The sequence below is a fragment of the Cheilinus undulatus genome, linkage group 11, assembly GCF_018320785.1.
Source record: "Cheilinus undulatus linkage group 11, ASM1832078v1, whole genome shotgun sequence".
Lineage (NCBI taxonomy): Eukaryota > Metazoa > Chordata > Actinopteri > Labriformes > Labridae > Cheilinus > Cheilinus undulatus.
The window spans coordinates 36,023,658-36,044,437 of NC_054875.1; the positions used below are offsets into that span (position 1 = coordinate 36,023,658).

The 20,780-nt window shown below is 38.8% G+C and overlaps 1 protein-coding gene across 1 annotated transcript in view; it reads left to right on the top strand.

The window, feature by feature from the left end:
* Nucleotides 1-20,780, top strand: part of LOC121516966 (metabotropic glutamate receptor 4-like) — a 238,041-nt gene that overhangs the window by 121,739 nt on the left and 95,522 nt on the right. Inside the window, exon 2 of the mRNA XM_041798429.1 lies at nt 11,723-11,939. Within this exon, the coding sequence (XP_041654363.1) occupies nt 11,723-11,939 (217 nt within the window). The remainder of the gene's footprint in view (nt 1-11,722; nt 11,940-20,780) is intronic.

Below are 20,780 nucleotides of genomic sequence, written 5' to 3' on the forward strand. Positions count from 1 at the left end.
AACAACTCTAACATGCTAAGACCTAGCCTCTTTTATTAGGCCACTGCTCAAAATTACCAGCCCATCTTTAAATGAGTATAACTGTAACTACAAGGTCTATTTGAATGATCAAGGTATAATAATGAAGAGGGCACTTGTGATTGTTCAGAAGTGTAAATATGTGTATATATATATTACTGGGTAAACTTAGCAAACACATTATAAATGAAAATTTTCATTTTCGCCTTAAGTTTTTTTGCAATTTTAGTATATATATCCCATAGAAATAATGCAGTTGAAGTCCAAAAATCTCCGATAGGTCAAAGTACCACATTTTGGCAATTACGTGTTTCAACTTTAATGCCACTAGAGGGTAAGCAGGACAAAATAAGAAAAATTTTAGAAAAAATATCAAGGCTAAATCCCCTCTTGTGCCATTTAAGCCCAATTTGGCACTATCTCTGCCATTTGATAATTTTTAGGTATCAAACTTTTGTTTTTTACTCAAATGCCATTATAGGTGGTCACTGCACCATGGAATTCTTTTTCTTTCGCCCCAAAATCAACCAGACCTCCATATATTTCCCTTTCAAAGAAAGTCCTACAAAGGAACTAAAGTTTGACACCAAGAAGAGCACGATTTCATTTCAATGGCTCAAAAAACAACAAAAAATAAAGTGCAGAAAACTAAAAGAAACTGTTGAAACAATTAGAAACTGCACACACACAACTCGAATATTCAGAGAGCAGAGGCTGGGCTTTCAAACAAGATGATGTTTGAGCCTGTGGTACCAGGCAACATCCCGTAGGGGGCGGAAGTGTCTGGCTACATAGCGCTACGGCTACTTTGATATTTGGTCATTGATTTGATTCCTTTTTTAAGACATGTGTGGTAAAGGTAAAAATGGTTTGTTTGGGCTTGTAGCTGAGCTTTTTCCGTGTAATTTAATGTGGAACATGACTATTTTTAAATATAACTATTTTTGAAACATGACATGACTATTTTAAAAACAAGAGTGCACAGAGAGCAACGTTCTTCAGATCAAGCTAGCAGGACCACATTTGGTTCTGACAGGGCTTACAGGGTTAAGGGGAAAATAATAAAATAATTGCCAAAAAAGATAGGTCAAAAGTGGAAGAAATGGGTTAAAAAGGCAAAAATTAACAAAAATTGGTTAAAAGACAAAATTATATATATAAGCTGAAAAAAATGAGTAAAGAAATTAGAGAGGGACCAAGCTGGGTGAGACAAAGGTGAAAAACAGGCAAAAGGGGACCAAAATGTTTTAAAATGGGCAAAAATTGGTAAAAGGTTGCAAAAATGCAATAAAATTTGCAGAATTGTTTAAGAAAGGCAAAAAGGGGGCAGTAAAGAGGCAAAAATTAGGCAAGAACATGGTGAAAAGCAGTTAAAAGCAGCAAAAATAGTTGTTTAAAGATGGCCAAAATGTTTGAAATGGGCAAAAATTGGCAAAGAAAAGTGCTGGAAACTGTTAACAGATTGACAAAAATGTATTAGAAGTGGCAATAATTCAATAAAATCTGCAAAGTTGGTTAAGAAAGACAATACAGGGGCAGCAAAGAGGCAAAAACTGGGCAGGAAATGGTAAAAAGCACTTAAATTTAAAAGTGGCAAAAATGGGACAAAAGCTGCATATTTGTTAAGAAAGGCAATAAAGAGGCAAAAATGAACGGAAAAATGGTGAAAATGGGTTAAAAAGAGGCAGAATGGGTTAAAAGGGAAAATATGTGGAAGAAATCAGGGGAAACAGTGATGAAAGGGGTTAAAAAGTGGCATGAATAAGTGATTTTGAACATCAGAACTTAATGATAGCTTTTCACTTTTCAGCTCCAAAATGAAGTAACAGTTAGCCGTGGCGCTAGCATCAATGCTACTGATCCAACACACATGCATCAATATCATCAGTAAATCACAACTTGGGGTTTGGGACAATTGGGTTTGTCAGAGGCCCAGCCAGTTCTGTTGGCAGGCCTACCAACAGCAATGATAGAAACTGGGCTGAAAACAACGATTGTTCTATCATTCTATTAAAGTAACTTGAAATCAGCCATATCATAAGATCTGTTATAACAGCTATGTCTTGGTTTTAAATATTCAGACTGGTCAGAAACAATGGAGTCCAGAAAAATATGTAAATTGTTAAATCTTGAGAAAACAACTACAAGGAGTAGCACTTTTACCAATGAGTCCTCTTGATTTGCTGATTGAGTTGATCTAAAGTTGGATGGAGGCAGAGTTTTCAGTATGACAGCAGCTATGGATCAGAATCAAAAGCCCCTTCAGTAACTAAATGGCTGACATCACTCAGGCTTCATCCAGTATTTCCTTCAATCTAAGGCTTTAAGAAGTTGTATTGAAAAGTATGAGCAAGTTGAGCATTTCGACAGCCATAACCCATTACAGTTTTCATGCTGTCAGCATTTCTCATTCACATTTTTAATGCTTGAAAAGAAACGTCCTAAAGTACATGTGCAGCAAAAAGGATGAATTTTTCATGTTGTTAGGGGTTTCTTCTCTGATGCTGGGTGAGTCTACAATAGTAAAAACTCTATAATAGACCTAGATAAAGGCACTTCAGAGGACTGTATCCAACCAAAACAATTGTCATGTATTCCACAGAAAATATAAAAGATTGTAAAGGAAATTGAAACAGGAAATATTTAAAGCATGGATTTAGCCTTAGTGATACCCTGCAGAAAGGTAGATCAGGGTTTGAACGTTGGCCTGAGAAACTGTGTGGAGCTTGCATTGTTAACTTTGGTCTCACCATATTGAGCTCAGTAACAATGGGTTGAAAGATCTCAATGCACTTTATGAGTCAGCAGATTGGCTCTGCAGTTAGTCACAGTGTCAAGCCAAGCTGTGGAGAAAACAAACTTCTTTTACTTGGCAGGAGCGAGGCATCCTAATGACACGAACACAGAAACTGTTGAGTAGCTAAAAATGAGGAAGCACATAAAAATTCTCTACAACACAATGGTTTGATCAATTATAATGCCAAGAAGAACACTGTTTAACTTTATCTACACTGCAGGGAATCACTCAGAGGAGGCCTCTCTTTGGATTACATCCAGTGGTATACTCAGCTGCTTTCTAATAGTGAAGAAATAGTAAAGACTACATTATAAGGTATAAAGTGCAGGACTGCATCACAAATTTGGCTCTCTGCAGTCACTTTGGTTTACAACCAGCATTGTGTCAGGTACTAGAGCACCATTAGACATCACATGTGCAGTTACCTTTAAGTATATTGACAGGTGAAAAGACAGGAAATCCTAACTCTTTGAAAAGCTCGGCCAGTCCTGTTTCTATGATGCAGTCATGTTTCTATGATGCAGTCATGTATCTATGATGCAGTCCTGTTTCTATGATGCAGTCCTGTTTCTATGATGCAGTCATGTTTCTATGATGCAGTCATGTTTCTATGACATGCTAGAATATGATATAAATTATGCAATACCATACAAAATGGTAACAATACTTGATATGTGGCCTACAATACTAATAAAATTCCTCACTTTTTCATGATTGTTCATGTGTGCTGACGTTATCTTCTGTCTCAAACATCCCAGTAAGGCCAATAAAGTGCTCCATAACTTAACATCAAGAAGTGTCACTCCCATTAAGTACAGCTGGACAGCTGTGAGTTGCACTCATTTAATCACAAATCCATCTCTCTCACCGCATCACTAGTGCTGAAATACAGCCTCTGCAGAGTGGACATAGTGGGATGGGGGAGGCGGGCACAATGTTTAGACCTGACCCACAATGTTCAATTCGTTCCTCACAATTCTGCTCTTGTGTTCTGGATTTAGGAAGGCTAAAGCAATAAAGACTTAAACCATAAAAGCTGTCAGATACCAGGTATCACTCTTTCTGCAGGCTGCTTGAGAAACCCAGACTTGAGTGTCTGGCTGCGCCTGGTAACAGCTGCTACGCTACGATTGGACAATCACTTTTCAGGGATGGGGTTTAGTGGACAGTTGTCAGCCTTGGACTCTTCATGGTTGTAGCTCAATGAGCCTTAACCTTTTTCCCTCCATTCTTTTTTATACCACGTAATATAATAAGATACATTTTCAACCCCTCAGGCAGAGTTAAAGCAGCACCGCTTCAGAGATGCAACTGCCTTTCCTCTAAAAAAATAATACCAACTTCTTTGTAGGAAGCATTTATTAAAACATTTCAAGAGCCTGATGAAAGCGTTTGATATTCTTCCCCCTGCAAACAGTAAAAATGTATAATATTTCTGTACAGTTCTAATGAGCATCATTACTCCTGCATTGATGAAGCGCCAAATGAGCTCATTGAATTTTTAAAAAGGCACAGTTATTTAAAGCAAGTGATTTGAACATTAAATCTGCATCAGAAATCTGCTTGAGACTCGCATCACTGCAATTAAGCATATTTCCCAAGCCCATTAGCAATTAAAGGGCGCTACTGGAGTGAGGGGCTGCAGATTAAATCAGGTCTATATACTTAGGAGGGGATGCGATATATTGGTATACTGTATGAAGTGACAGGGTGAAGAGCTCAGGATAGAGGACAGGAAGCTGAGCCACTTTAGTCTCAGCCTGAACAGATGGCAAGCACACACAGCATCACTAAAAAGCAGCCATGAGAACATTTTTGAACAACCTACTGAGATCTTTACCACTGAATCTGTCTGTGAGAATAGTGAGGCCTCCTGAATTCAAGCGCTGGGAGCAGCTTTAATACACCAAACCCCTGCCAAGATATTCTCCATCTCTTGCATACACTACATTCTCCTTACAAAAACAAATCACATCTTTATTTTTCCTCCCAATCCCCGTTTCTTTTGATTCCCGCAGGAGATCTGAGGGGCCCTTTTGCTGAGGAATTTAATTTCTTGAGTCAATGCTAAGAAGTGACTGTGTTCTATTAGAGGAAGCACACTGTTCAGGACTATCGGCGTAGTCCAGTGAGCAAGAAATCTCGCCAACACAAACACGATAAGCTCTGCCTGTCCCGGTTCTTGACAGAATGCTGAAATTGTGTGATTGTTGCAGCAGAGAAAATCCCTCAGGTGAAAAATACAACACAGGGAAGCTTCACTGCAGCTCCCACTTATTTGGCAGATATGGGACTAGACACGTCATTGCAGCACCACACAATACATGACAGCAGCAGAATGGAAAACACACAACAAGAGAGGGGGATTTAAAAACTGAGGAGAGCATTAACGTCGATAGCTTTTTTAAGAGGAGCAGGATTCTGCTGACAAAATTATGTTTTTATAAACTAGGCCTATTGTGTTTGATGCCTTATCAATTATTCCTGAAAATGTGCAACTGAAAATTTCGCTTAAAAAAATTTCCTTTCATCATAAAAGATCAATATAAAAAATTACTGGGATACAATAGGGAATCTCAGTTTCATTAATGTACTTAACCCCTCGTTGTTAGCACAGTCCTAAGAAGCTGATAGTTATCAAATATGTTTGCCTTTGTTTTGATCCACAATCTTTTTCAACACTTGATGCAGAGGGGCCTCTTACGGAGAGTAAAGGTTACATCCTGTGCCCGAGACCGACCAGACCCTGCCCATGGGTCCTGGGCTGGCGCAGGCTGGAGAAGAGTCTAAGACATCTGAGACAACATTTTACCACAAATCTTTGAGTAAAAGTCTATTTTTCTTGTGATCACTTAAGAACAACGGTACAAGGCCATGGCACATATTACAATTACGAAAGCTCCGCTGTTTAAATATCTTGAATAAAAAAGTTTTGTTTTGTTTTGTTTTTTTTTTCAATTAAAACTGCACTGCAAGCAGTTTAATTTGAGGATTTTCCAAGGCAGCCATTTCTCTAATTGGCAAACATGCATTTAAATTGCATTTAACTGACTAGTCCAAAGTGGAGAAAACACTTAAAAAACAGTCAAATTTATCATTAGTGGGTGAAGTAATATGTATAGTAGAGCATGGCTAAAGTTAGCATCTAGCTTCGCCAGCTTTCATTCCTCTAAGCAGTTTAATATCATGCTCAGTGTGGTTACTTGTCACTTCACTTGAGTAGTTAAACAAATGTATAACCATCAACATACAATTTTATTTCCATTTTCTCAAAACACTGTTACACCGCGCTAGGGGTGGGACAAAAAAATCGATACACTGAAATATCGCTATATTTCCCGGCGTGAGACGGTATCAATGTTTAGAAATGCAGAATCGATATTTTTTAAATTAATAATTCACTTTGTTGGTGCAGTATTTCGTGGTGTAATTTCACCCCCTGACCGCTAGTTGGTGGCAGGCAACACCAGCTGGCAGCAGGCAGTTGACTCTTGCTTCTTCTCTCTTTAGACAATGAGATCACACGAGACTTCCAGTCTGAGCGAGCCGGTTGCTCATACCTACCCAGCAGAGCGACTTCTGCTGCATTCATAGCAGATATGTAGACTTATTTTGACTTCCAAAACATTAAAGGCAGCACAAACAGCATAAACAGGAGTTAGACCATCCACCTCCACTGGCTCCCTATCAAGTCCCATATCAACTACAAAGTCCTCCTCCTCACATACAAATCTCTCCATGCTCTGGCTCCCCAGTACCTTTCTGATCTCCTCCATCCATACACACTATCCCGCAACCTTCGATCTTCAGACACCGGCCTACTTTCCATGCCCAAAACCAAACTCCGAACCTATGGAGACAGAGCCTTTAGTGCTGCAGCCCCCACCCTCTGGAACACTCTTCCTGCAGACATCCGTAGCGCTCCATCTCTGGACATTTTCAAAAAACGTCTCAAGCACCACCTGTTCACCGCAGCCTACAGTCTTCACTAAACCACCCCTTACACTCATCCTTCCCCTCACATAGTTTGTCCATGTATATGTGTTCCTGTAAGGCATCCTTGGGTTTCTTGTAAGGCGCTATATAAATTCAAGATATTATTATTATTATTATTATTATTAGGCCGTCGTTTGCAAGATAGGCCATGTCAGAGTAAAATATTTAGACAAAATGTCAAACCTGCAAGTTAGGCATCATCATGTTAGCATTACAGCTAATGGCTAACGTCAGCAAACAAGCCCGTTAAAGCTACCGTTGGTCTCTGCTCCTGCAACCACAATCCCAGTCAATACTTCATTTTATTTGTAAGGACCTGTGCCGTGTAGTGTTGTTAAGAATGTGTGTGTGTGTATCTCTTCCATAATACGATAAAAAAAACACTGGCCTGTCACATCATGTCCTCCACAAAACAGTCTATCAGTCCTTAAAGCTGGACGTGACGATCAGCTTGTCTCCCATGATCTCCCTCCACAAACACCTTGTCGTTACATGATGACAAAAACTGATATAACTTGAAATATAAAAGATTGGAGTACCTTTACTCTATATTGATTTATTCCCCTTTTCTTTATCTTTTGTATTTTTCAACAAAACACGCAACAAAACATTCTACATTATAACCAGCTCAATAAAAGATTAAACTACTGATAAAGAATTCAGTTGTGATTACTTTGACTCATTGCAACTTCAATATGAATTGTTGTATTGATTGACATAAAAGTATTATTCCAATCTGATTAAGAAAAATGTGTATTAAAACAAGAAAAGTAGGATTTTTTTTGTAAACTATTCCAAACATGACACTTGAATGTATGTATAATGTGTTGAGCAATTTAGATAGTGTGTAGGAGTTTACTTGTAATTTCTGATGAGTAAGAAGGTTCCCAGTAGGTGCCTTGGACTTCTAATTTAGTTGCCATGGTACCGAAACAGGTATCAGTATTGTTTGATTTTTACTAGTATCATGCTGACATTCAAAAACTCAAAAATCTTAATAATCCTAGTGAAAATAGCAAAAATCCATCTCCCATCATGCTGCCATGTGCCTCAGCGTTCAACAATCTAAAATGAGACTTCATTAACACCTTTGAAACACCTTTGAACAACACCTTTATATCACTCTACAAGATCTCAGTTCATGACGTCAAAGGAGTGTGAAAAGAAGTAAGACAAAACATGTTCGCATTTTCTCTGCTTCCAGGAGAAACAGGAGCACAGATGTAAAAAGAAAGAAAAAGAGTTCTGCATACTGTCAACACAAAAAGTGAGCAAACTGTGGGGTCATGTTTACCTCAGCTGCCTGTCACAACCAGGTGTTAAATCAACAAGTCAGCTGACTGCTGCCAGTCCGCAGGGTGCAGACTCAACACACGCCACACACCCTGTCAGGGTGTGTGTCTCTAAGTGCATCCCACAGGAGAACGTGCATGAAGCATGTCAGCCTCCAACATCGATGTCATCCGGTGCTCACTATTCGAGAAGCTGTGCAATTTGCACGAGCAATTTTTAGCTCAAAACAAGACAACCGGCGCAGAAACTCTGCATGGATCCTGCGCTGTGTAATGTCCTGGGACGACTGAGAGCCATCAGTCCAAGGGGCTGACATGCAACATGCACACGGTCCATTGGTGCACATACACATCTCCCATTTCTGCTTTTTCTCTTATCTGAAAGGGAATCGCGTTAACAAGGCAGTTTTTGACTGTCATGTTTGCCACATCACAAGTCATTGCCTATAAAGCCAAGGAAGCACAACTCTACAAATGTAGCAATAAAATGACCCACAAGGAGGTCAGTGCATGTGCTGGACTCACTGCCCTTGTCCTGGCATCACCCAGCGGATCCTTGTGGCCAAAAAGAAAGTGGGTGTTGAGTTACACGAGTTGTTTGGAGCTGTAGGTCATGGGTGCAGACTGAACAGCTGTGCTCCTCACACAGGCTGCAGCGACAAGCAGGGAGCGCAGTAGTGCTGGGATCATAGCAGTGCTAAAGCTGACCACATCAAAGACTGCCGCTGTGTGCTGTGAAGGAAAGAGGAGGGGACCGGATCACCTCCACAGCAGCATGTCTGCAGTTACTGGAGCAAATATTGGTAAAGTTGGACTGTTTGTGTGAAAAGTTTACTTTGATGTATCACTGCTGGCTTTAATATATGGGAGCAGTCTAACTTTGTTGTCTTCAGTTTCAGCCCAAAATTTATCACTTTAACGTCAATTTTAGATAGAGTCGCGCATCTTCTCAGCAGTAACACTCATGTGTTCAAAATACTGCAGGTTTTAAGTGTTTTTAGGGTCACTGTTGGTTTGTTTTGAGCTGCACCATGAGATAAACAGATACAAACTACCTCTTCATCAGTCATCAGTTTTGGGAGTTGGTTGACATTGCAGTTTCGTCGCACCGCATGTATTCATAGCAGCAGTATTAGCTATCACTGAAGACTACATGGCACTGTGGCAACAGGCATTTTAGTCTCCATGTTTTCAAAGCTGCACATGTTTTCATCACCTGAAAAAAACAGAGAAGAAAGGGGATATGAATTTAAACTGTAATTTTTGTCACTTTGGGCCTGTTTTCAGCACAGGGACACTTTTTATATCACTAAAATCAGAAAAGTCTAAGCCAGTACTTAGCTTTAGAAATGCTGATGTACCAGTTTGTCTGCAGAGGCGCAGAATCATCCCCCTACACTGCTGTCAGGAGGAAAGTCTACAAAAGTATGGACAGTCTTATGCATTTAGCCTAGCCTTAACCCTTTATTTGCACCTCTCTGTGTCTTCTGTCTCTGATGGGGTTCTGTAAAAGTAATACCTGGGCTTGTCTTCTTATTGGTTCAAGACTGCAGACAGCAGATCTCTGATCTGTTGGTGTCCTTGGTCTGACTAACGTTTACTTCATTTTGGAGCTGAAACCTGTGTCAAGCTGTTATTGGGTACTGATGTTCTAATGACCTTTTCATGACACCTTTTAACTACTTTTCATCCCAGTTTCCAACCATTCCTGACACCATTTTTCCACTTAAAACCCTTTTTTACAGCTTTAAATCAATTTTCGCTGCTTTTTAACAATTTTTCACCATTTCCCTAGGATTTTGCCCCTTTGTTGGCTTTCTTTACCGCTTTTTGGCTCTTTTACACATTTTTGCCACTTTTTAACTGCTTCAAACAATTTCCTCACCCATTTTGCAGCTTTTGTTCCACTTTTGCCAATTTTAGACTAATTTTTGCCACTCCATAACATTTTTGCACATATAGGAGTAAAAAGTAGGCTGAAAAACAAATACTCCAGTAAAGTATAGATACCCAAAATTTCTACTTAAGCAAGGTAACAAAGTATTTGTACTTAGTTACTTGACACCTCTGTTCACTACAGGATACATCAGAAAAAAAAATCCCTGATAAGAGTGTTTATTATTTAGGTACCATATAAATATAAATTGTGATTATAACAGATCCACTCTACAATGGGTCAAGATTTTGGCTATACTTCACTACAGCATACATTTGAAAAAAGAAACATCTTTTTTTCTTTGATAAGAGTATTATTATTATTTAGGTTATAAATAAAATCTTGATATCACAGATTAGCTTTACAACAGGTCAAGATTTTCCAAAACTCCATGTGCCCCCCATTTTGCTGGGCCCCAGAAAGCTATTCTTTTATGCCCCTTTATGGGTGGCCTTGGCTATGTATACATTCAGCTGAAGGGCATCATTCATTCAATTGAAAAATATCTTATTTTCTTTATTTTTTATCTCTCGCCAATTGGTTTGACTGACATGTTTGTCTCTGTGGAGTGACAATAACACATGGTGCATGTTTCATTGCATAGCATTTTTTAGAATGGTCAGTTTTAATATTAATATTTCAACATTATTTATTGGATAAAGCCCCTCCCATATGGCAAGAGATGTTTAACGATAAACTGTATACATTAATAGAAGCCCAGTAAAATATATCCAGCCCAGTCTTGCAGTCAAACTTAATTCTGTTTAAAGCTGCTGCCTTCTCCATCTACTGTCTGAATATATCAAGCATGAGGAATCAGAACAAAAACACATTGCATCAGCACAAAAAGCGTGTCCATATTTGAAGTTGAACCATGAAACACATTACTGAACCTCATAAAATCTGGTCAGTTAGCTCCTTAACTGTGCAGCACAGAAGCCATAGGAAGATCACAGAAGCTCCAACAGTCATGAATCTGAAATAACTTGAGCAAGCAGAAGTTGGGATTACACACCGACAAAGAGTTTTCCTGCTGGAGGCGGCTTCTCAAAGACTTCTGTGGTGAAACTAAGAACAGAGGAAGTTAAACCTTTTATAACAGCGGGTTGCAAAGACGAACCGAACTCGGCAAACTGCACTCACCGTCTAGAGCTGGGACTTCTAACCATGACTATTTTGAGATCGAGTCATTTCAGTTCATCGTGTTTGACTTCCATCCCATCTTTTCACCTTGGTTCTCCGTTTCTTCACACTGTTCTCAGTAACTCTATTAAGTTATATTTATAGTTTGCCAGCTTTTCCCATTAAACAATGATTCACTTTATGATTTCTGACTACAACTCGAGGAATTATCCGGGCACTGGAGGCAGATCATCTTTTGCTGGAGACAAGTGAGAATTCATGAACAGATTAGTGTTGCTTGACTGGTGTGGAAAATATTTCTCAGAAAGTATTGTTGCTAAGCCTGTGATCATCAGGACTATTTAAAGCAGCAGAGTGCCAACTGTAGAGGCTGAAAAACAACCAAGAGAGACTCCAGCAGATGTCAGGTGTCACATTATAATCATGAGGGGTGTTTTTGCATTAAACTACAGAGAGACTTCCTGCTGAATGTATCATCACTTAGGCATGTATTTCCTGTTGTTTAACATCCTTTGCTTTCTCTTCCTCCTCTTCTTACAGATTCCTCAGGTGAGCTATGCCTCCACAGCTCCTGAGCTGAGTGATAATACCCGTTACGACTTCTTTTCCCGGGTGGTGCCCCCAGACACATACCAGGCCCAGGCTATGGTGGATATCGTCAAAGCCATGCGCTGGAACTACGTCTCCACTGTCGCCTCTGAGGGGAACTATGGAGAGAGCGGTGTTGATGCTTTTATTCAAAGGTCTCGAGAGGATGGTGAGTGTTTGACAGTGTTTTTTCACAGTGCATTTCTGCAACAGCGCTGTAATGAAGCTCCACCACCAGTACGCCTTAAGACATTTATATTGATTCCACAATGGCAGGATATTTGGTGCCCAGGTCTATTAATTCATACAGCACTGTGGCATTGCGGGAGCATGAAAAAGAGCACAACACAGTGGAAGCTGGCACGCTGGCTCCACTGATCCTCTTTTCACCTCTGTTACACACCCATTACTGCCTCTTAAGTCAGCCCAGAGGATGGATCATTTAGTCCCTCCATTACATCTCTGTGACCTTTATGGGGGGGGCAAATGTCGCCGGGAAACAGGACTGTGAATTGGCTCTAAGATTCTAAACTTACTGTCAGATTGAATGGTAAAAGCTTGCTTAAAAATCGATGTTTGATGATTAGATGATCTTGCACCATGAGGGAAGTTACCCACCCAGTTAGGGAGCACCTGCCAGAGGGGATCAAATTCAATATCATCAAAAAATGCGATAGAACATTATGAGTTGGATTTAAACAGAATGTAAGAAAGTTTCTGCAGCTTAGTTAAACTTGAAAAATATTAACATAAATGTACAAGTAAAACTGAGTTAATATAACTTCAAATGTGGTAATGAGGCAAATGTTTCAGTGCTGTTTTTAAATATTAACCTCCACTTACATCTAACTGACTATGAAGATGTAACTTAACACTGTTTTTGTATGATTATATTCGCAAACTAAGCCGCTTATAAAACTAGTTAGTAGCCTAGAGAGAGAATCCTCTGACACTGCTACTAAATTATATGAGTGCTACTTTTAGTTACTTCAGCCACAGCATGCCTTATTGAAAATGGCCTTTTTTTAAACTCTTAAACTAAAGGAATCAAAACAGGAGTGAATTTAAATAAAATGTTCCCTCCAAACTAACTTTTTTTGGCCAATGATTTAGTCAAGACACTATGTGCCGGAGGCTAGTCAGACTGCTTACAGCTTATTCAAATAAAGAAGGTTTTTTTGCTCACATAGTATGAATGTCAATTAAAATTCAGTATGCTATGACAAGACACAATAAGAAGACTTTCAATACAATGATGTGATTGTGTTTGGTATGATACAATACAGTATGATATGGCAATAAACAGCAATTTAGTGCAATGTGATACAATGCCATATGATATGATATATTAGGATATAATACAATATGATATACTAAAATAGGCCACCATATATATGACACTGTATAAAACAATACAATTTGAAACAATGCGATATGACATGATAGAATACCACATGCCAAGATAAAATACCATAAGATATTATAAGAAAAAATCTGAGATTATATGATAACCAAAGTTTCACCATAACAGAATTCCGAATTTCTTTTGACAGAAAAATCTAATGCTAATCGAGCATGATCAATATCTGTTTTCATACCACAGCAATAAAAATATTATTTTCTATCTTAAGATGCAACCTGCACATAAGAAGGGTTATTAAAGACCCTGTAAAGTGAAAAGGAATCTGTATTTAGATTTGTTTAATGACTGGTCACTACGGTGGCCCTGAGAGCTCACAGCACTGCAACTTAAGAAAACACATGCAAAAAGACAAAACACAAGCAAATTAAGAAAACATCTTCATCAATTTGACAACACATGCGCAGCATTTAGAAAACAACGCTGCAAAGACCAACACAACACATTAGAAAAACGCGCTGCAAATAGACCGCAACACATTAGAAAAACACGCTGCAAATACACCGCAACACAACGGAAGTGTTTCCAGAGGACACTTAAAAGTGATGCACACGTTCGGACACGCTTATTGATATTGTTGACCATAGATATGGATACGTAGATGACGCGTCCACAGCTATTAAATGTAGCCGCTCTGCATCTGCCGGTCCGCCATCTTGGAACTGGCGGGATTAGTGAACGCTCATTATAAACAAGCCCACTTCGCCTGTAAAATCCGCCCTACCTTGCTTAATCCTGAACCAATCTACATGAAATTTGTTTTGTTATAAAGATGAAAGCTTGAACATCATACTGATTACTTACTGGAGTTAAATCGAGGTACTTATTGTGGGTCTGATCAACTTTAAATTAAAAATCCTATTATGTCTATGATGTGTACAGGGAACATGTGTAATTGAATATTTAGAATGCATAATTAGATAGTTTTTGTTTCCCCAAATAGATTTATATAGATAATTTCTCTCCCTCTCATCTTGCAACTGGTCTTTAATCTAGGCTACATGCAGGCATACACTGGGAGTTGTCACGCCCTTTCTCACCTGATGATTTTTGAGTTTGCAGTGCATATTAGCCATGTGAGGACACAACGGCCAATCTCGGCTTAATTACTCATGCAGGGGATGGATTTCTGACTTAAACACCCACAGAGCTAGCAGATTCCAGTAAAATTTTCTGAGCGGATCATCAGATGGGAGGCAGAGAGAGAGAGAGAGAGCTACATGAGGAAAACTAAAGTCTCAACAGGTAAAAGTCCCGACGAGTCACGTGATTTCTAATTTCTCATGATTTTCTTCTTTATGGTACAACAAAAAGTGGCAAAACAAAGAAGAAGAGAGCAAAGGAAGTTGGCTTTTTCAATGCTGTCTGCCCATATAACTCTGTTGCACTCTCACTCTTTTGCCCTTGCCAAGATGGCGGCCCCAAAGACATACCATCAGATAGCAAACGCGTCATCTACGTCTTGACATCTATGTTGTTGACGTGGATTTTGAGTTACAGTGGTGTTGGACAATTAGATAAAAAGTGTTTTTGATTAATTTTAACATTGTGATCGCATGATTCAGATTTTAGCCTATTGCAGTGATCTGCTGTTAAACTATCGTTAGCATTTTGCTTGTAATTAGCCTACCAATTCTCATAACCTGATGAAATAATACACACGGTTAATTCACTGTAAAGCCATAGACTGTATATAGTGTGAAACCATGTCAGCAAAACCCACCGGTAGTTTAACTTACTTGTCCCCTATTAAGGGTTCTGACAGTAACTATAGCCAGCTAACAGCATGTTTCACACTATATACAGTCTATGGTTTCACAGTGAATTAACCGTGTGTATTATTTCATCAGGTTACGAGAATTGGCAGGCTAATCAAAAGCAAAAGGCTAACGATAGTTTGACAGCAGATCACTGCAATAGGCTAATATCTGAATCATACGTTTTGATTAAAATTAATCAAAAACACTTACTTTTTATCTCATTTTCCAACACCACTGTGACTCAAAATCCACGTCAACAACATCAACAAGCGTGTCCGAACATGTGCATCACTTTTAAGTGTCCTCTGGAAACACTTCTGTTGTGTTGCGGTCTATTTGCAGCGCGTTTTTCTAATGTGTTGTGTTGGTCTTTGCAGCGCGTTTTCTAAATGCTGCGCATGTGTTGTCAAATTGATGAAGATGTTTGTGTGCATCACTTTTAAGTGTCCTCTGGAAACACTTCCGTTGTGTTGCGGTCTATTTGCAGCGCGTTTTTCAAATGTGTTGCGGTCTATTTGCAGCGTGTTTTTATAATGCGTTGTGGTCTATTTGCAGCGCGTTTTTCTAATGCGTTGTGTTGGTCTTTGCCGCGTGTTTTCTAAATGCTGTGCATGTGTTTTCAAATTGATGAAGATGTTTTCTTAATTTGCTTGTGTTTTGTCTTTTTGCATGTGTTTTCTTAAGTTGCAGTGCTGTGAGCTCTCAGGGCCACCGTGGGTCACTGTGTTATGAACCTCTAAATAAATTTTCAGTCAAATAAAACATCTCTAAGATTATAAAATTAAGCTTCAAAACCATGAAAAAATATGAGGCAGTTAACTCTGCTCCAGAACAGCATGGGCGCATCTGTTAAATGAGCTGAAGCCACGCCCGCTCAGGAGAAATACGATCCTCTCAGTCAGTGACATCAGTGAACAACAGACTGGACTGAGATTAACTGCTCTGTAGTAGTACTGTTTGTACTGTATTGTAGTGTTAGAGGGGCGGGGTCATTCCCTACTGTGGGCTTGTGACATCATGAACCCACATATTTGCCCCGCCCAAATTTAACCAAGCCAGGAAAGAGGTGAAAAAGGGTCTAACAGTCTAAATCCAGAATTCACCCACATGTAGATCTCAGTGATTTCACATGTTTACAGCAACCAGAGTCCAACATATGTAGTGTGTTAAGACAAAAACTTTGGATTTCACTTTAAAGGGTCTTTAAGTAACACACACAAAATCGCTAATAGTTATAAAAGTTGTAAAGATTTTCATTCAAATGTGTAAGGCCTACATAAAATCAGTTATTTCCTCTAAATTATTTTGGATTTTTTTTTTTTTTTCTTCAAATTTAGGTCATTCTCAAAGGTGTCAGTGTTTGAGCTGGGTGGTAAGGCATCAGTCCACACGTCAGGATGTAAAGGAAAACTTTCAGGGACCAGGAGACATGGCTGTCTTTCTCCTCTGCTCTCTGTCTGTAACAGACCAGTGTTGATTTTTGCAGCTATTTCAAATTTTTGTTATGGTCTTCAGAATAAAATGTCTCATAGTTTTAGTCACATTTTAGTCATTTTCAACTTTTATAGCGTTAGTCTACTTTTAGCCAACAAAAAAACCAAAACATTTCATTCCAGTTCTAGTCAATAAAATTATTAAATTTTATTCTTTAAGTCACATTGTTTATTATATTTGAATTGATTTAATCAGCCAAATTAATATGAAAGTAAAACACTCATATCAATGCACTATCATTACTTTTAAAATACACTTATACTGACATACGTTACGTGCACAATGGAGAAAATCATTGATTATGAATGTCCAACAGTCCAGTAATAACATTTAAATCTTATTTTAGTCTACTTTTTGCCACAGTTTTGTATTACTATGGATCTATTTTTAGCTAGTCTGAGTCTAGACGTTAACACTTAAGAGACTAAAAGAATAAATTAGCTGACCCAGGCGTTAAAGCTAGCAAGGACAGAGGCTGTGACAGAAGCAGAGAGAGGCACACAGCAGGCAGGGAGAAGCAGGCCTTCTGCATCAATCAAAGAAATCCAGAATCTTTCTTCATGTCTGCACCGAGGTTTCGGTATTTTTTTTACTCCTTTAGACCTGTGGTTCTCAACTGGTCCAGAGCCAGGACGGACCATGAAATTATTCAATCATAATCAAGTGTTTTTAAATGAAAATATTGCTGTTTGTACCAAAAAATGAAAGAAAACATGAATCAACAAAGAGAGAGGATGAGCAAACATGTTTGAAAAAATAATCTTAAGAAGTGCACATTTTGTTTTATGTGATTTTCCTCAGAAAGCATGGAGTTTTGGTCATTTTTCAGGGAGTTTCCTCATTATCTTGGGGGAACAACTGTACCAGGAGAGAAAAGAATATTTTGAAACCTTGAGAAAAAGACATAAATTTAGTCAGTTTCACTGGAAGACCTCACAGAAATGTAAGAATGTACTGTATGTTTTTGTCACATTTTCTTTCCTGGCACCCATTCAGGGCCCACTGGAAAGAGCTTTGTGATCCACTTTTTGGGTTCTGACCCACCAGAATGTGTCAAACAGTATCTCTTACACCCAAATGCTAAACACTTTAATACTAAAATCAAACTGCACAAGTTCTCAGCTGTCATCTAAAGGAGGCTCTAGAATGTCATACACCAGATGCACCTGTGAGAGAGTGAATCTAATAACCACATATAGAGAAAGAGAAGAAGTAGTGACAGTGTGAAAATGAGAGTACTAAACCAGCCCTGAGCAACATAAGGAGATGGGGTTGTGTACAGTAAGTACTGCAGTCATTTTGGCACTGGAAGCTTCTAGCAAACACCCAGTCTGACTTTTGACCCTCTCTGAAGCAGAATGTAATCAGTAGGGACATGTCCAGTACTCTCTGTGCCACTGTGTCCCCTTCCTCTCTCTGCTAGCTCTAAGCTGCTGCCCGTCACCAGTCATTCTGGAGTAGAACAGCTCCTGCTGAGTCTCCTGCTGAGGCCTTTTTGCCTTACTGTCTATAGATCAATCAAAACCATTTAGACAGTACAGTTCGATTTTAGCTTGATGTTCTCCTTTTATGTTTTGTTTGATAATCTTTATTCTTATCCTGCTTTACAGGTGATGGTTTTTAGAACTAATTAAGGTTTTAAGTATATGAGTTCTTTGCAAATTTCCATTAAAAACATACAGAGCCTCAAAGGTAAAACATTTTATATGTTTGCAAAAATATAATTAACAACAATTTGCATTTAAATCTGTTTCAATATTTGGTTATAAGGACAAATCACAGGGACAAATAAGTGAAAAAGGTGGAAAGAATTTCAATTGGCTCATTAGCGATTGATGTAAAACACAAGCAAAGAGAAAGTTTGGTTTCAATGAACAAAAGAAGAACATTACTGACAAAGAAAAAAGAGTAATTCTGCTGTTTTTAAAGCTTAGCCCCTTTTACATTTTAGGCTCTAAAGACTGATTCTTACAAAAAAGTGCCAAGTTTCTTTATACCTACTTAGCTAAATCCTCCCTTCATCTCTGAAACATATTTTACCCATCAAGCAGCTGTAAAAACTCACCTTTACCCACAATTCAAAGCCAGATTTTCCTTGAGGGAGACTTCTGACTCCTTTAAAAGGCATGGATCGACTCAAAGATGGACAGGTCTGTAGGGTACACTGCAGCACATTGCAGCACCGTTGCTCCAAAGTATCATCCTTTAGCCAGTGAAGGCGGTACCATAACTCTAACCTGAGATGATCCACTAAACTAATTCTAAAAGTTTCAGTATCTGTCATTAAGAGCTGAAATATGCAAATAAGTAAAATAAAATAAGTAAACACACCCAAACAAAGTTGTTTTCTGACACTGAAACTCAAAAAAGTAACTCTGATGCAGTCACCTGTCTGCTCACAGCTGCTACAGACAGATGTCTCTGGAGCTGCAGTTTTTCTTTGCCTCCAAATTTCTCACTCTGAACCAGGTGAAGACTCCCTAAAGGAGCCTCCAGTGCATTCCCACCTAAACTCAGCAGCACCTTTCATTAAATCAAGCCCTAACTGAGTCATGGATGCCTATAGCTCCTGTAAACTCCTTTTTCTCTCTGCTCTGTCTCCAGCTACACTGATCTTTTACTCTCAAACAGATTGTATTGCATTCAGTGATATCATTTCAAATCAAAATGTACCTCCTCATGACACGTCTCATTAGGAAGGCTTTGTAATCACTCAAAGGGGGAATGCAACATGCGTGTTACATCATGTCATCATGTTGTGTATTTTTAGCATGATGGTTTCCATGGTTTATTGTGTTGGGAATAGATCAGAGCTAATGGTTTTAGCTATAACATGTATCATAGGTGTTTGAATTAATAAGGAAAACATCCTGAAAAGGTTTCTTCTCAAATGCTGACAGGAAATCTACCAGAGACTTGTTATTACGAAGGGGTGTGAATCTCTCCTTTTCAAGAGAATTCAATTCATACCTCGATTCACAGACTACAATCCGACTCAGAGAAGCTTTATCAAAAATAGTGAGTCAGTCTGATTCAGTCTGATGTGATTTGGTCAGATTTAAACTGGTCCTGGATACTGGAATGAAGCTTAACGTTAGTTCATGTAGGACACAGTAGTCATACGCCCAGCCGTGATCAGCTGACAGCTAGCTGGTCCAAATTATTAACTTCCAGCTCCCACAGCCAATCAAAGCTCTGTCCTTTAACACAGCAGAATATTCAAATACTTCTCACTAATCCCTGCTTGCATCAATGCCAATGCACCATGCTGCTGCTGCTGGCAAAGCTTCACCTCCTCCTTTATAGCATAAAGCTTGTTGCACCCTTGTATTCAGATTCATGCTAATCCACTAGTAATTATATCTTATCCAGTACACATCGTCATAAATGTATCTATCCATACAGGGGTTTCTAACCAAGTGCTCCCTGGAAAGTCAAAGTATACTGTTTGACTAACCCTGGGAGCATCTTTTAAGCAGATCCTCCCTCACCAAGTAAAGCTGTATATCCATCTTGCAATAAAATGGTTAAATGTGGTGAGAGTGTTCCTGAATGAGCAAAGACAAAAGGTTAATCAAGATAACATAAAATAGCAAACTGTAAATCTTGCACATAGGCCCTTGATAGGTCAAATTGTGTGTTGCTCTTCATCACTTTTCTCCAAAGCATACAGACAGGTAAAGTTTTCCTTCCATCATGCTATGTCCACATGATTCGATTTCTGAGGTGGAAAGCTGTAAACTGCTTCTTTGATGCTGTGTAATACACCTAGCTAGGGGGCACCTACTGCTAAAATAATTCTCATGGTATGGAAGAAGGTCAATGTGAGTCTGACCTACATTTTACACATACACTGGCTGCACCTTGATCCGCTCGGGATCTGCATCTGAGCAGTTACACTGTCCACTCTGCTTTGCTGGAGATAGACATGAGGTTTATTTTCAGCACCAGATGCTAGTGCACTAGAAAAAAAAAAACACTGAAACATTCAGTCAGCTTGAAAATACAACACAATAGCGGTGTGTATTGGAAAGAATCTGGCGATTCGATATGTATCCCGATACAGGGGTGCCGATATCAATATATTGCGATATATTGCGATACTATGAGCAGGACAATATATTGCGATATTTATATATATATATATATATATATATATATATATATATATGTGTGTGTAACAGAAACAAAATACACCTCTGTAGTTCATTATTCATTGTTATAATTACACAAAATTACCTGGCATTTAATCGTTGTCCATTAGCCTTCAGAGAAACTCCTATATCCAAAATGCACTGTTTTGTTGGTTGTAGCCCCTCCTTCCTTTGTTTTCTTC